The sequence below is a fragment of the Protopterus annectens genome, chromosome 17.part0 (assembly GCF_019279795.1).
Source record: "Protopterus annectens isolate FY-2018-M chromosome 17.part0, PAN1.0, whole genome shotgun sequence".
Lineage (NCBI taxonomy): Eukaryota > Metazoa > Chordata > Ceratodontiformes > Protopteridae > Protopterus > Protopterus annectens.
Window position 1 is genome coordinate 705,738,189 of NC_056751.1, and position 17,985 is coordinate 705,756,173.

Consider the following 17,985-nt stretch of genomic DNA (forward strand, 5'->3'; position numbering starts at 1 on the left):
ACTTGTGTTCGGAGCCTGATATAAATGATGCAAGAAAAAATCTGAAGTACTTGCTACAGATAAATTTAAAAGGGCATTCCTTATAAACTTAAGAAAGTTGATAGAAGACTTGCTATGAATGGAAGTAGCAAAAACTAAATCTGACTGACATGCAAGGACCACTACCAAGCTTTAATGTCAGAATGCTCTGCCTGTACATAAACATTACCTTCTGTACTCTTTTTAAATGATCTGTGCCAGAACATATAGCAAAACATTGAAGAATTAATGGTGACAGTTTTGTGACTGTAAAAACATGATATATTAAACCACAAACTGGTAAACAGTCAATGTCTGAAAGTGTGCCTATGGAGTTTAACTGTGATGGATTCTTACTTCCTACTACAACTGTTGAATCAGCCTTTTTGTTATTGTAACTAAACCTACGTATCATTCTATGAAAAGGAAAAGAGTTACAATGTATATCAGACTCAGAGAGTATAACTATGTTAGATAAATCACAATATGTGTGTAAGCAGATTTGATGAGGGTACATGTGGACAAAAGAAATAAAAAAATAAAAAAACAGAGAATCCTATAATCCCGATAAAAATGAAGACTCCTAGACACAGTGTTCCCCCAAGTGGCTATAGTACCTAACTTATCACATGACATGACATGATAACTTGATTTCCCCCATTTTGAAGAACTTTGGAAAAATGAATGTGATGAGGTATAAAAGTAGATATGAAAGACATAGATCCAACAAAGAAAACACTGTAGAATGATTATTCTGAAAAGGAACTAGGATTTGGGTCTGGGTGAATGTGTTAAAATAAACCTGGCACTGACTCTAACAAAAAGAATGAAGTTGTTAAGCTAACAAGTGAGGTCAGTACAGAAACATTCAGTGGAAAATCCCTTGGATCAGAACAGACTAAAAGAAAACAAAACAGGGATCAAGAAAGCAAAAGAAGTCAGAATGGGAGCTCAAAGAAGTGAGCTCATAGTTAAGAACACCGTAAGACTATCCTAAGAAAAGTGGGAATCAATACTAGGACAAAGGTGGAAGTAGTTCACTATGAGGCAACAGAAAACATAACTAGAGCAAACTCTTTTAACTTGTTCTTGCTATGCCAGAGCACCACGTAAGACAGAAACTTGAGCAAACCTCAAAGAACAGAGAAAGTAAGAGAACTATGTGGAAAAGCAGAAGAAAATTACTTTCATGAATAATAGTTTTTTTAGATGGTGGGGTTGATGGAGATGAAAACCAGTTCCTGTCTTTGCAGAAGACGTTACACTTTCCTCCTCATGTAAGGCTAGCAAGCAAAGTAAGACTGACCTGAATGGCTTGCAGATAAGTTGTACATATTTTAAGAAGGCCCAGTGGAAGGCAGTACCCTAGGTAGAGCTGTAGGGAATATTACCCCATTTTCAGAGTTGTCTGGCAGGACGGTGCAATGGTAATGTTGTCACCTCACAACAAGAGGTTTTCCAGTTCGAGTCTTGGCTGGGGTTCCTTCTGTGTGGAGTCTGCATGTCCTCCCTGTGTTTGTGTGGGTTTCCTCCAGGTGCTCTGGTTTCCTACCATGTTACAAAGACATGCATCTGCAGCATTTCTCCCTGGGCCCCAGCTGAAAATTGACTTCATTCCAAGTCAGTTAACAAATGTTAAATAAATAAATAAATAAATAATCTAGCAAAGCAATGATGCTGCGCATGGTTTATATCTAAACGTAAAGCCACAGTAGATACCAGAAGCCCAATGCCTGCCAGTTAAAGAAGAGGTACAGAAAATGCTCAAACTTGGAGTCCTAGAAAATCCAACAATGAGTGGAATAAATAACCCCATTGTACTGGGCCAAAGCCTGATGGGACTATCAGATTTTCAGTGAATTCAGAAATATAAACAGCATCTGAAAATTTGACTCTTACCCTATGCTCAAGTGGATAAAATACTGGAAAAGTTAAACAAGGCTAGGTGCTATTCACTTTAGACCTAATCAAAAGGTTACTGGCAAATTCCACTAGTCCTAGAAGTAAAGGAGATAATGACGTTTTCCATTCCGGATGGCCGGTTCCACTACAGATGTATTTCACTTGGTCTCTCCCTTTTTAATTTCTCCAAATCTTTTGGGTTTCTAACACCATTTTCACTCTATGATGTCAGCCAAAAGTGCTGTTGCAGCACCCGCAATGTGCCCAGTAGTGACTCCTTCTGCAGTTCGTACGGATTTACATGTATTGGTAACATATCAAAATATGATTGTAGACTCGTTTTTATAAGGCCCATTGTTCATACTACTATTGGAATTATCTGGGTATCTTTCTTCCACATTGCCCCCATTTTTGCTTGTAAATCCTGATATTTTATGGCTTTTTGTCTCTCTCTACACAGGACACTATAGTCACTGGGTGTGGTGATTTCAATGATCAATGCTACTTTTGTCTTCTTTTCTTGGACCACTATATCTGGCTTTCTAACATCTATCTTTTGAACTGTTGGTAATGGGTGATCCCGTGTAATATAGACTTCATCATTTTCTATGATGCTTTGTGGCTCATTTGGTCTCCATGGAGCATCACTGATGTTCCAGAAGCAAACTGAAAGGATATTTCTCTGCACATAATATTCAGCAGCCTATATGGATGATGTGGTCATTTAAGATTGGGAAAGTCATCTACATAATGTGCAGACCAGTTTTGGACTCCCAGCAAAAAGATGGGCTAACTGCAAACTCAGCTACATGCAAGATAGGCTGGCATAAGCATGTTATTTGAGATACATAATAGGCAGGGAATATTAAAGTCTCACCCTGAAGAGGGAGACACTATAAGGAAATGGCCAAAACCCATGACAAAAAGACAGCTCAAGACTCTTATGACTTGAGAAATGATCACAAGTTTGTCCCATACGTTTGTCAGTATTGCCTTTTACTGATCTAACCAAGCATAAGACTGTACTGAATGTCAGCTGAGCAGATGCTACAGGAAAATAATTTCAAAAAGTGAAGGGCCTGTTGAGATCAGAACTCATCTTAATAGCTCTGGACTTTTCTAAATCATTTTTTTGTCTTGGGAATCACGACACTCCTGTCATAAAATGTAAAGACAATGAAAATCACATTTGCCACAGTATCTGTAAACTCAGTAATGCTGAATGGTGTTACTCAATGATTAAAAGCATATGCTTAGTAATAAAATTGATTCTGAAAATGTTAAAATGTTATATTTTATGTAGATATTTTACACGCCTCACAGACCATACCCCTCAGCATGGGCATTATAGGCAGAAGGATGACAAATCTAAGCTTGCCCATTGGCCATTAGCCCTGCAGCTGTTTAAATTTATCCACTCTTGGGGCTGTTGCTATCATAACACAGATGGTAAAATGGTAGTAGTGAGATTTATTTTAAACTAGTTGTTCCCCTACTCCATGGCTATGCAATCACCTAATTTAAAAAAAAAAGCAACCTAATGCAGTAAGTGAAGGATTCAGCTTTTTTGATGAATGATCCATTTAAAAAGTGGGTCTCAATCCATGCGTCAAAAAATGCCGCTACTTTAAAGTGAAATATATATATATAATATATGTGTGTGTGTGTACGTGTGTGTGTGTGTGTGTGTGTGTGTGTGTGTGTGTGTGTGTGTGTGTGTGGGTCTAGGACTATTCACTGAAAGCACATTTCACTGAAAACACAATTTGCTGAAACACATTTCACTGAAAGTTATATATGGCCTTTTCCCCACTGTAGTGTGACCCTGGAGTTAGTATATATAGTAAGGGGGGGGTGGGAGGTGTAGCCCCCCCCCACCTATTTTAAATATTTTTAACTATATACATGGATACTTGTAATTCCAATAAATTACTCTTTTCTGAACTTAATATATATCCAAACTATGTGGGGGGCTACGCCCCTACACTCCCCCTTACTATATATACTAACTCCAGGATAGCACTACAGTGGGGAAAAGGCCATATATAACTTTCAGTGAAATGTGTTTCACTGAATTGTGTTTTCAGTAAATTGAGCTTTCAGTGACTTGTGCACGGTCATTTGACTTTCAGTGAAATTTGCTTTCAGTGAATAGTCCTAGACCCATACATATATATATATATATATATATATATATATTTATATATATATTTATATATATATATATATATATATATATATATATATAGAGAGAGAGAGAGAGAGAGGGGGGGGGAGGGTGAGAGATAGATCAGACAGAAAGGAATGAATGAGGATAGAGAGTATCTAGCTATTGATACAGGTAAATAAACACCCACAAACAGAGTATATAAATATACATATATATATATATATATATATATATATATATATATATATATGACTTTATAATTAATAAACAAATTCTTTGGTGATTACCGTTAATTGTAACTAAAATGAAGTAAAAAAAAACTAATCATAAATGTAAACCAATAAGTTACATTTGCATTACAAAAAGAAAAACTAAAACCAACTTTTACATAGGGAGCTCGACCCCCCACCCCACTTGAATGTAAATATGCTAACTCCACTGTCACACAAGCATGAAGAAAAGAGAAAAGCTCAAGAATTACACTATAACTCAAGTGGTATATATAGCTATTGATGTAGCTATCAAGAGAGAGAGAGAGAGGGCTATTGATGTAGGCTTTATATATATATAAATTACATTATGAATGGTCAACATGTTAAATGGTTGATACGCAAAACATCCACCAGAACATGTCAGCAATTCACAACATCAAAAGCAAAAGACATCAACCCTCAGTACATTAAAACAGGAAACAAATTTCATTTTCTGATGAAGTATCCCATAACTAGACCACATTCAGCTAAAATGTGTCTGAATAGTGGCAGCATTATGAGAGCAATGCTGGGCTGGAAAAACATTTTAGAGGGTCTAGCTCAATCTCAGGTAAAGCTATTTGTAGATGAAGGGGAAAGAATCTTCTAGCGGTTGAAGTTTATGATAGGATGGAGCCTCCATCCCTCAATCTAACTGTATAACAATGAAGCATTAGTGTTTATTGATGGTTGATATTTCAGGAGAGGATTGCTCTTCATCTGTGTAATTTTATTGCACCAACAATGCATATTTAGTTTTTGAGTTACTTATCATAAAGTTCTATCCCAGGCAATCTCTGTCTCTAATATGAAAACATCAAAACAAAGCTTCTTCATTGACAGAATGATGGAACAAAGGACTCTTTTGTTTCTTCCCCACCTTCTATTGCTTCAAAAAGTGTCACATTCTGTTTGAGAGGTGGAAGGTGGACCTTGAAGTTCCATCTCCGAAAATAAACACAGTCTTCTAAACTGTGCATTGTGGATTTCATTCACTAACTTATTCAGTCCTACAGCACACTTACAGTTGTAGACCAAATTGTCCATAACACACTGATTGCTTTCTTATGCACAAATAGTTACAGAGCTATGACAGCCTGTAAAACTAGTTAAAATTTTCCAAAGCTGCAGTAACATACTGAACAATTTCACTCCAAGGATGTCATAAATCAGAGGGTATGCAGTACTGTGCTTCTAGTGCTATCATATTTATCTATTATTTTTTTTTGCCATGTGTCAACTGGGTTAGTCCATCTGAGCCAAAGGCCCATTTTCAGTGGAGACCCAAAGAGAAAATCTCCAGTAAAAAAAAAAAAAAAATATATATATATATATATATATATATATATATATACAGGATATTGATGAGCATTCATTCAAAGGACAAGAATATTGTAAAGTTATATCATACATTCATAGGCAAGAAAGAATAGCATTTAAAAGCAAGAATAATTACAGTTATATTATTGCACATATTTACAGCAACAGTAGTTATATGAAAAATTATATACAGTAGTAAAAAACAGGTTTGTGCTAGTATATTATAGTATTACAAGCAATCTTTGTGGTATCCCTGAAGTCGCAAAACAACCCACTAAACAAGTATAGTGTTTCCAAAAACAAAACAGTGTAAGAAACTTCTCTGTGTGGAAGATTTTCAGTCCATATATCTCTAGTTAATCACGGTATATTAATCAGATCAGGCAATAGTAGTAGTAGAAATAGCAAGTTTAAACTCATCTTAAGTAAAAAAAAAAAAAATCATTAAAAATATATAATTGTACAGAATTAGTAAGTATTCGAAAGTAATCCAAGCAAGGCCGGCAGTCTTTTTCCATTTGAAAATCTTTTATTAAGTATACAGACAAGCGATCCAAGTAAAACAAAAATAGAGATAGTTTCCTCACAATCTTTCTAAATATATATTTACTTTTTATCAGGCAAGGGAATGGTTTATTGTGCTGTAAAACAAAGTGTTATTGATACACATGTTAAATTCACATCCCTTCCCCCATCAGTGTGACATTCGAGCTGGTCCTGTCCTACTTAGTAGCTGTCATAATAATATAACCCGTATGTACTTTAAATAACATTTATAATGATGTGGTACCTCTTATTTAACCAGATTATTAAGTAGATTATTAAGTTAAGCCACGGTGGTACAGCAGTAGCATTGTTGCCTCACAGCAAGAGGCTCTCCTGTTCGATTCTCGGCTGGAGTGCCTTCTGTGTGGAGTCTGCATGGCCTCCGAAAGACATACGTGAATGGGCGTGCCTTCGCTGAAGGTTGGGCGTCGGGCTGGCAACTCAGCACCATAAAAATCTACTGCCAATCATTAGCGGACCAGAGTTCCACTGTGGTGACCCCTAACTGGGAAAAGCCAAAAAGACAAACAAACATTAAGTAGATTATTAAGTCTGTGATTTTATACAAGACAATATACTACATGGCTGGAAATATATCAACCTTAGTCCATTTGGCAATCAAAATATATATATAAATATATACATATACACTTTGCATGTAAAAAATCAATTGTAAAAATCATATTCTATTTTCATAACCTATTGTTAACAAAGATCGCTTTCATCCTTCTAGACTTCTTCAGGTCTGTGTACAAGAACCTTAAAAACTATCTCTAAAAATATTATTGTATAATTAGTTAGTATTGTTATTACACATCATTTTGAATAAAGTGGAAAAAAGAGAACCAGAAAAAGAAAAAATGTATGATGATGGAAACAAAATATACACTTAAATTACTACTGATTTAAAATGGTATTTAAAACCAACTGGTAGAATAAAATAAAATAATATCATAAAATAATGTTTGTGTCTTTCGGCTTTTCCCAGTTAGGGGTCGCCACAGCGGAACTCCGATCCACTAATGATTGGCAGTTGATCTTTACGTACCGGCTTGCCAGGCCTGACGCACAACCTTCAACGAAGGTATGCCCATTCACGCATGTCTCCACGCAGAAGACGCTCTAGCTGAGAATCAAACCGAACAGCGTCTTACTGTGAGGCGACAACGCTACAGCAGCACCACCACTGCGGTCTAATATCATAAAATAATAATAAAATAAAATCACAGACTTAATAATATCATAAAATAATAATAAAATAAAATCACAGACTTAATAATCTACTTAATAATCTGGTTATATAACACTTTATAACAATAACACTTTGTTTTACAGCACAATAAACCACTACCGTGCCAGATAAAAAGGATATATATATATATATATATATATATATATATATATATATATATATATATATATATATATTTAGAAAGCTTGTGAGGAAACTATTGCTCTATTTTAGTTTTACTTGCATCACTTGTCTGTGTACTTAATAAAGGATTTTTGACTGGAAACAGACTGCCTGCCTTGCTTGGATTACTTTTGAATACTTAGCAATTCTGTACAATTATATATTTTTTATTATTTTTTTTACTTGTTTTAAGTTCGCTACCTCTACTACTATTGTTTGATCTGATTAATATACAGTGATTAACTAGAGATATATGGACTGAAAATCTTCCACACAGAGAAGTTTCTTACACTGTTTTATATTATAGTATTATATATGTCTCAACCAAATAGATAAAGAACACTATGGACCAATAAATGTTAACATATTTGTGCTGGGGGTTGCTCACCTCCATCTGGAATTTTGTGCTCTTAATAAACCTGTCAAAGATTCATAAAGATGAGAGATCATTCATAAAACAGGGAGGAGGAAAACACAATAATTAGGTAAAAAAATCAGTGGTAAGTAAATCCATTTTACCGGAAAAATCCTTTACATCCCTCACAGGTCATAGCATGAAAGTGATATCCTGTGGCTTTATCTCCACATACGGTACAAATTTTAAGTTCAGTGTCATCATCGCTGGTGTTACTAGTTCTGGAGAGGGTTGATGTGCTTTCAGAATCAGACTCCATTGATGATGATGATGATGCTTGTTTTGTCACACCTCTAGAAATTCTGAATAACTCCAGCAGATACTGAAATATTCAAGAATGAAACATATTAATCAAGTTCAACATAAATAGGTCAAATAAATATGTCATTCCTTTCATTGAGAACTGTGTCAATAATTTTGCCAACTAAATTTTTTTAAACCTGCTCAAGGGACAAGCAGTCATGTTAGCTACTTAAATAGAGCAAACAAGAGTGCTGTATATTTCCAGAATAAGCCACACCAACAAGGGTTGTATGATGGAATACTGAAGTGTGTGGACAAGTGTTTGCAAAAGTGAAAGAAAGAGAAGGCCAGTGTAGCTTTACAAGGAAACAGAATAAAATACAACACGTGAAAAGGAGGAGGTGGGCAGGTGACATACCTGTGCTAAAGTCCCTGGTGTTTAAAGTGATTTTACGACCTTTCTGTATACAGTGCGGTATGTGATAAGTCCAGTGCTACAATACATTTTCTTACTTGTCCATCTGTATTTATTTGTGCTGTTGTTTACTAAAACTTAGCCCAAATGAACTTGGTCTTTTTCCACTGCAACTTTGCCTTAGTGTAGAATATGGTTCCTCCATAGTCTTTAATGGACACTTTCCCGCATTTGCTGTGATGCACACATTAAAGTATATGGACACAACAGATGTCTTTCCAACACAGATGCCACTAAGGTTAAACTTTTTTGTTTTTCCTCAGTGACATCAGTGTATGAAAAATTAGCTTTTAAAAAGTGATTTTTCTTATTAAAAAAGCAGCCAAATATGTTCCTTGATTTACAGAGGTGCTATTCAGTAGTCTATGTTCTCTATGTCATGGTGCAAAGGTATGGGTAAAAACACAAAAACATTACTTTAAGGGAGAGGGAGGTAAGAAGTGCTGATGAATATGCAGTGTATTAATTTGGGAGGTCTGATACAAGGAAGGGCAACAAGGAAGATGAGGGTTGCTAAGATACAAGATACAAGGTAGTTGGCAGAAGGCATGAAGGGGAGACACATTAAATATGTATCCGAAATGAGTTAGTTTGTTTTTGCTTTCTCATGGAAAGGGGTGAACAGGCTGAGTATGAATGAAAGGAAAAATTTTAAATATGTAGCAGAAACGAGTTTAGGATGAAAAGGGGTGAACAGGCTGAGTATGAGTGAAAGAGAGAAGAAAAGAGAATGCATCACGTTTGTCTTCGTGAAGAAAAGGGGAATATTTCATGACAAAGAGCTATATTTCCATTCATTCACATGTTCACTGAATCATAGCATTTATACTTCTTAAAAATTACCTTAAGTAGCTTAGGGCTGCAGGGGGAAGGGTCATTAACAAGTCACATCGGTAAAACTAGTCTTATTTCAAACAGAACCTAAGATTAAAATGTATTGAGAAAACTGATCCTGTATAGGGATAGAGTTATTAAAACATATGTTGAGTGGTTGTTCTCTGGGTTAAATGTTATTCTTTCCATCTTTTCATAAAGAATTGAAAAAACATTCACACAAATCTTTTCTTGGAAAAGATAATCCAAACTCTGCCACAACTTGCTGTGAGAGAAAGGTTAGTTTGTTTTTGCTTTCTCATATTTTGTATTCCTTTATTGCCATCTACTTTGCATATTGTGATTTATTTTCTTTACACTGTGTTTTACTTGTATTCTGCTTCTAACTGCATATTTAAACTAGGAAACAGACCACAGCTTTGTCTCTTGTGAGTCACATAGAAATTAAGTTTTTCCCTACACTACCACCCTGCAGCTGTTGTGTTTCTAAACTCAACTGTCTTTCTAATTGCCTGCATCTTATATTAATTCAACAACATATCTCCTTCCCTGAAGATGGAAGGAGTATTTCCAGCAGCTTCTGAATGAAGAAATCCCACAGAAGCTGTACTACCCTAGAAACAGCTTACAATGAGAGAAGAACAGGAGCCCACCCTAGAAGAAGTAAGAATAGCACTATGGAAAATGAAATCAGGGAAAGCAGCCAGCTCAGATGAGATCACATCAGATATAATAAAGATGCTGGGTGAGATAGAGGAGCAATGGCTCCTGAGGGTACTCATAGCAGTTTGGAGAGAAAGGCATATCCCAGATGACTGGACAATAAGCATACTTGTGCCAGTGTACAAGAACAAAGGGGACATCCACAACTATGGGCAGTACAAAGGCATCAAACTCCTGTCACATTGCATGAAAGTTCTGGAGAGGGTGACTGATAAATGGGTACACAGAGTGGTAGAATGTAAGATGGGAGATGAGTAGTTTAGATTCAGATCAGGATGCAGCACAACTGAGCTGATGTTTGCAGTGAGACAGCTGAGAAGAAATGAGAGATGAGGAACAAGTCCAACTGGGCATTCCTATACTTGAAGAAAGCATATGACAAGGTCCCAAAAAAGCTGATCTGGGAAGTACTGTGGTGGCTCAAAGCCCAGAAACACTGGTAGAATTAGTGAAGGCTATATACAAGGACCCAATGACTCAAGTATGAACAGTGTTCGGCCTCACAGAGGAGTTCCCAGTAAGATTGGGTGTACACCAGCATTCAACTCTGAGCCCACCGCTGCTCATACTGGTGATGGACTACATTAGAAAACAGGTTGAAGGGGACAGATCAACAAAGTTACTGTATGCAGATGATGTGGCATTACAGGCAGACTCTGAGCAAGAATGGATGGCGCAGTGGTGCAGTGGTAGCATTGTCGCCTCACATCAAGAGGTTCTCCGGTTCGATTCTAGGCTGAGGTGCCTTCTGTGTGGAGTCTGCATATCCTCCCTGCGTTCGTGTGGGTTTCCTCTGGGTACTCTGGTTTCCTCTCACATTACAAAGATATGCATCTGGAGTATTTCTCCCCAGGCCTCCACTGAAAATTGGCTTTGTTCCAAGTCGAACTTTCCTGGTCAGCAAATGTTAAATTAAAAAATTTAAAAAAGAACTTCAGCAAAGGATAGGGGAATGGAATGCAAAACTGTAGGCACATGGGATGAAACAGTTTAAGACAGTGGTAATGGCAGCAAATTGGGAAAATCAGAAGAAGCTGAGAATTTAAATAGAAGAGAAGATAGTGGAACAGGTAAATAGCTTCAAATATCTGGGAGGGGTGATTGTGAAGAAGGGAAGTCTGAATGAAAAGGTCAAAGCTAGCATCAAAGGTACTGCAGCCAACTGGCATAGAGTTCCAGGTGTAGTCTATGACAGAAGAATGCCAAAGAAGTTGAAAAGTAAGGTTTACAAGACAGTGGCGTGACCAGTAACACTGTATGATACAGAAACCTGGGCAATAAAGGCAGCGCAGATGAAGACATTAGATGTGATGGAAAGGAAGTGCCTGAGAAGGGTGGTAGGATGCACACTGTGGGACAGACAAAGAAATGAGGACATAAGAACAGAAGCTAAAGTAGCTCCAATTGCAGAAAAGATCAAAGAGAACAGATTACGGTGGTTCAGGCACGTGTGCAGGAAAGTAGAAGACAAGCTGGTGAAGATGATTTGGGACAGATGAGAAGAAGGTAAGAGGAAATGAGGATGTTCATCAAAGAGGTGGATGGATTGTGTGAAAGAAGATCTGTGACAGTTAGGCATGAGTGTAGAAGAAGGCAGGAGTGTGGCACTTAATTGAGAGAGATGGTGACAGTTAACATGATACCCCAACCACATGTAGAAAATGGGAAAAAGGGGGCTGATGATGATGATGATGATGATGATATCTCCTTCCCTCTCCTCATTCATTGGCTATTGTAAGTGCAGACTTATACTTTTGTGAAGTCACTCCCCTTCAGCTATTTAAATGTATTGCCCATCCCACTGTATTCCACACACCCAGAATACAAAAGTGCCCACCCACATCCATCTGTGGTGCTCTTTTAAAATTAGTGGCTCTCCACTTAGATAGCTAAAGCTTAAGTCACTCCGTCTTTCATATTTAACTGCTTAGTGGACAGTGTAGCTCTTAGGATATTAACCCATTTTTCCATTTTACCTTTAAAATCTGCAACGACTACTCCAAAGCCACCAATTATTGGGGAGCCCACATTCTGCATCTCAGTAGTCATCTTGGGATTAGTGCTTCTGTTTTGCTCCTGGTGAGAGAAGGAGCACAGGGACATTGTTTCTTGGAGACTGATGATCATTGGAAAGCCTAATAACTGCTTCACAGGTGCCAGCTTAGAATTTGTGCTTATATTTTGCTCTTTGTGAGACAGAGAACAGACTGCATTGATGCCTACTGTTTCTGGTTGGGCAGTGAGTGTCTGTGCTTGACCTTCCTGATTGGACTGGTTGCTATTCAAGACATCTACCATGAAAAGGCTACAACAAGTCTACAGACCCTTGCATCACTTGGAACAAGACTGTGGACAATCAAATAGACTGTGGCCTGCTTCTCATCTGGTGAGAGAAAAAATACAGGAGCATTGTATCCCAGCAGAGTAAAGCTGTGGTGAGACCAACACTAGTAGTAGCCAGGTAGTAGCCATTTAGGCAACTCCCCTCTTTTCATCATTCTTGACAAGTTATTTCTTTCTTTTCCATCAATACTGCTTGATTTACTTCTAACTTCAGAATATCTACTTAAATGCTTTATCCATAAATCATCAGGATGTACTTATTAGTTTCCTTTCCAAATGTTTGACTGTGCCCTGTACAGACACAGACACCTTGAATTTACATTTTTCCTGTAAAAGCACTATTGAAATTTCACCAATACCTAGTTGCACATAGGACAACTAGTTTACAGTGACAAGCATTGCCTCCCAGTTGTAAACCTGATACTCATGACATTACTTTATATTCTCTCCCCAACAGTCTAATTAATAAAAAAGCGTCTGTTGCCATGGATATGAACTTTTCTACTATCTCTGTTACCAGCATGGTGGATATGGGCATCCTGAGGCAATGTAGACATTGCCTCCTGTTTACTGACAACTGGTTAGTTCTCAAATAAACTGATATGGTATATGAGAAATGTATTTACACAATGTCACTGGAGGCAAAGCTCTCACATAAAACCACTCCTAATGCCAATAAGGTTGTCATTAGTGCACACGCTGCACCCATCACACACAATTCAAAACAGACACATAGACCCACATATGCTGTGGCACTTAACTGTAACCTTCCTAAATCCCAAAGACCTTCTAGGTGAATTTCACATAACAAATACCCTCAGCAGCCCTGAATGCACTCTTTCAGAACAACATTCACATCAACACATACAGCCACATCTCATGGAGCCTCTACTTCTACACCCATAAGACAAGCCACCACACAATCCAACATTCTGGTCATTGGAGACTCTATTGTGAGACACACTGATGTTCCTGTCACTAGACTGAATAAGGAGAAAGTCACAGTCAATTGCTAATCAGGGGCCAGCATCCACCACATTACTCATGCACTCAGGTCACTGGATCACAATTGCCACTATAACTCTGTCATAGTCCATGTAGGTGTACATGGCTTGTGACATACCTCCCTGGGCTATATGAAGTGAAACATCATAGAGCTCTCAGAATATGTGTCCCAGGCTGCGGCATTTTTTCTTTTCCAAGGATGATGCCACAGTACAAATAAATGATGACTGACTTTAATAACTGGCTTGGTCTCTGCTGTTATTCAAAGGGAGTGTAATATGTGTCAGCATGGAAGGAGATGGTCAACAACTATGCTGCTTTGCCAGGGATGGTCTGCAACTCTCCCTTCCACGCTTTCAAATATCAGCTAAAACATTGTCTGCCTCATAGTGCCTTTTATATTGAATGCCAAACTGAAAGTATTTCTAACATAGCAAATCAAAACCAAGAAAATCTAAAGGAGTCACTGTTCAATGCTAGGAGTCTAAACAAAAAAATCCACTCCCTAGAAGCTCTCTTCAGCCTATAGAATGCTGATGTCTGTGCGGTCACTGAGACACAGTATAAAGCCACGGACAGCACACCAACAGTGCAAGGTTATAATGCCTTCCACACATTTAGACCAGCTATTTCACAGGGAGGGACTAGAGGTGAAGGTGTTTTGTTTTGCATCAAAAATAAATATACCTCAAGGATGGTCAAACAGGACAATGCATTTGAACTTCTGCATGCTCAAATTGCCATAAGCAACATCCAATACCACTTCATTGTGAGCTATAGGTCCCCCTCTATGAACCAGGAAACCCATACCGTGTGTTCAAACTTATTGTAAACACTCACCATCCAATCAAATACCATATTCATGGGTGACTTTAATTACCCTACTATTAACTGCGAATCATTTATGACATCAAACATACAACCATAGAGATTCTTGGATTATGTAAACACAAACTCCTTGGACCGGATTTTCAATACACTAACCAGGGCTGCATCCCTACTGGATCTAGTCCTCACTAACGGGGGGAACTGCTGCTCACCCCCTAGTGTAATGTCTTCTCTGGTAAGATCAGACCACAAATGGTCTCCTTTGAAGTAAAAATAAAACCTGGAACCCGACCTAACCCTGGAATATTTAGGAAGTACTCTGAGGCTAACATCATAGTATTAAGCGATAACCTGACAAAATTTCAAGCCCCCATAAACCCTGAAAACACTGTTGCCTACGCAGAACTGTTCACAAAAACCATATACAAGCATGTTAATAGCTGCATAGAGGCAGCTATACCCACCAAGAAGAAGTTCAGAACCAACTCAAAAAAATAAGCCACCCTGGTGGAATCACAACATCAGTAGGCTATATAACAGAAGGAAAAAAAATCATAGCAGAAATTAGGAGGTGCAGCACCCAGCAGGGTAAAAGCACTCTCATCAAACTAAACAAACAACTCAGAGGACAAATAAAGTCAACCAAAGCCAAATGTTAGGTAAATTTGGCCTTACAGGCCAAGGACAACCACAAGGCATTTTTTAGCTATGTCCACAAACTCAAAGGCAATACACAATAGTGTGCAGAGCTCATTGTAAATGGACCCACCTATACCGAGCCAGAAGATATGGTAAACCTACTGGGCAACAAATCAGCTCCAACTTTACCCCTCTCTCCCCCTCAACCTTCCCTCAGGAAATACCATGAAATATATTTCCCCCTAATATCACTAGGCAACAGGTCCTTAATGCTCTCTCTATGGCCAAGAACACTGGATGAATGGGCCCAGACAATATATCAGGCCCTCTGGACTTGCTATTTAACTGTAGCACCCAAGCAGGCCTCATGCCTCATTAATGGAGAACAGCAACAGTTATCCCTCTGCACAAAGGTGGGCCATCTACAGACCCTGGAAACTACAAACTCATAAATCTCACTAGTCTCATATGCAAAGATGTGGAAAGAATTATCATGAAAATTATCAGTAATGACATGGAAACATCTAGACATAGGACCAACACAATTTGGTTTTATCAAGGGCACCAAAGCAATGGATGAGGGCAAAATGGCTTACATTGCCTACTTTTACCTGCCCAAGGCATATGACACAACACCCTACTTGGGTATTGTTGACAAACCATGAAGGTAGGTACAAGCCCTTATGTCACCCAGTGGATAGTCAGCTGGCTCACAGACAGGACCTAGAAAGTTAGAACTGGGGAGTCCTCTTCTACAAAGAGGACAGTCTCAAGCAGAGTCCCTCAGGGATCAGTCCTGTGACCACTCCTTTTTTGGCATTTACTTCTCTGAAGTCAAGGCCAGTGTCAGTGGCCTCTGGCTGACTAAACTTGCATTTGATTGCAAATTAGGAGCTCTCATTGAATCACCCACCAATACAAATGTTCTCCAGGAAGGGCTAGCACAGACAAACAACCTGTGTCAGAGTCTATCTAGTCTAGATTAGTGGTAGCATTGCCACATGGGGAGCAGATATGTGCTGAGTCCACACCTCATGGTGTGCAACGACCTATGAAAAATAGCAAGAACATAAGGGAGTACAGCCCACAAATAATTCACGTAAATAATCAGTGACAGCATGATAACCTTACCCTGGACAGCAGTATAGCCAATGTGATCCACTAAGGATATTTCAGCTGGAGAGGCAGACGCATCCCATGGTATGAGACAGCTATAAAGATAACTAGCCCAAGATAGTATGGAGTCATGAGCTGAGGAACTGGACTCAAGTCAGTTGTGGCTAACTGCAAAAGGCAAAGGATGATGATATGGGGAATAGGTGTGGTGAGTGTGTGTGTGTGTGTGTGTGTGTGTGTGTGTGTGTGTGTGTGTGTGTGTGTGTGTGTGTGTGTGTGTGTGTGTGTGTGTGTGTGTGTGTGTGTGTGTGTGTGTGCGTGTGTGTGCCTATGTGTGTGTCTGTATATGTGTGCATGTGTGCGTGCTTGTGTGTGTGTACATGTGCGTGCATGTGCATGCATGTGTGTGTGCATGTGTGCATGAGGGCACATGTGTGTTCATGTGCATATGTATGTGTGTGTGTGTGTGTGTATGTGTGTGCATGTGTGTGTGTGTGTGTGTGTGTATACGTGTGCGTGCATGTGCGTGTGCATGTGCATGTGTGTCCTCACATGCATGTGTGTGTGTGTGTGTGTGTGTGTGTGTGTGTGTGTGTGTGTGTGTGTGTGTGTGTGTGTGTGTGTGTGCTCACGCATGTTCGTGTGTGTGTGCTGCAACATGAATGATGGTATGGATGTTCATGTGTCTTTAATGTGTGCTTAGAATGTATACTGCAGTACGGAGTGTGGGAATGCTTCTCACAGCAACTAGATGTATCACAAGGTCTTAAATGTCAATTACTTTTTTCATATACATGTATATGTATATATTACCTTTTATTCAGTTAATACACAACACATGAGCATGCAGAAATAATATCAACAATGACCATTCCATACAATCCTTTCACAAAAATAATAAGAGGTGCATTTATAATTTACCTTTCTCTAAAACTATTATCTATTATTAGATTATCTAAAGTACACTTAAAAAACAGAAAAATTAGTCAACAAGTGCATTTATAATCTATGTGTAAAACTATTATCTATTATTAGGATATAATAGCTGCTATTGTAAGGATTACCATTCTGATTAATTTATGTTGGTTACTAGATTATCTAACCTGTGTATGGTCTAAACCCAAAAGCCAAAAAATGGGTTTTGTAGTCAATAGCAAGCCTGACCTTATAGCCCAAGAGGCAGCATGTTGTCCCATGCCCCAAATTATTTTACTCTCTGGACAGTCCCATAACACGAAGGTAGTCAGTTCCTCTATGTCCACACCTCCAGCATACATTATCTGATAGTACTCGTCTCCTACATAATTTATGCAGGAAGTGCGGTCAGTGATGAGTCAATTTATACTGTATAAATGCTAGTAATGGAATATCCGAAAACTCCTGCCATGCTTCCATTAAGTTATGGTGTTGGGCTGCTGATATTGTGACATTTAATCCTGATGACCATTATCCCTACACGAGTACTCCACATACTGTGTCTTATTTGAAAGATAATTATAGTTACCAGTACGTTTTTTGCATTGTCCTAGTCTTGAGTCGGTTATAAAGCTGGGATGCCAGGGGAGTAACACCCATGCATGGTATTTTCAACACTGAGACATACTGACCTGAGTTGGACATACTGCTGTCCACTATCCCTAATCTGTCCTTGCAGTCCTAAAAATGGAATTAGAGCAGTTTGATTGTAGAGGTATAAATCTATCCAAAAATAAAATAAAATAAATTCTTTGTCCAATACAGTCT

At 38.3% G+C, this 17,985-nt stretch overlaps 1 protein-coding gene across 3 annotated transcripts in view; it reads right to left on the reverse strand.

The window, feature by feature from the left end:
• Positions 1-17,985, reverse strand: part of LOC122791788 (nuclear receptor subfamily 1 group I member 3-like) — a 406,293-nt gene that overhangs the window by 250,780 nt on the left and 137,528 nt on the right. For 2 of the 3 annotated variants that reach the window (XM_044059723.1, XM_044059722.1), the window contains exon 3: positions 8,141-8,358. The exons of the other annotated variant lie outside the window; for it this stretch is intronic. In XM_044059723.1, coding sequence (XP_043915658.1) covers positions 8,141-8,295 — 155 coding nt within the window. In that variant the 5' untranslated portion in view covers positions 8,296-8,358. The remainder of the gene's footprint in view (positions 1-8,140; positions 8,359-17,985) is intronic. 3 annotated transcript variants of the gene reach the window in all.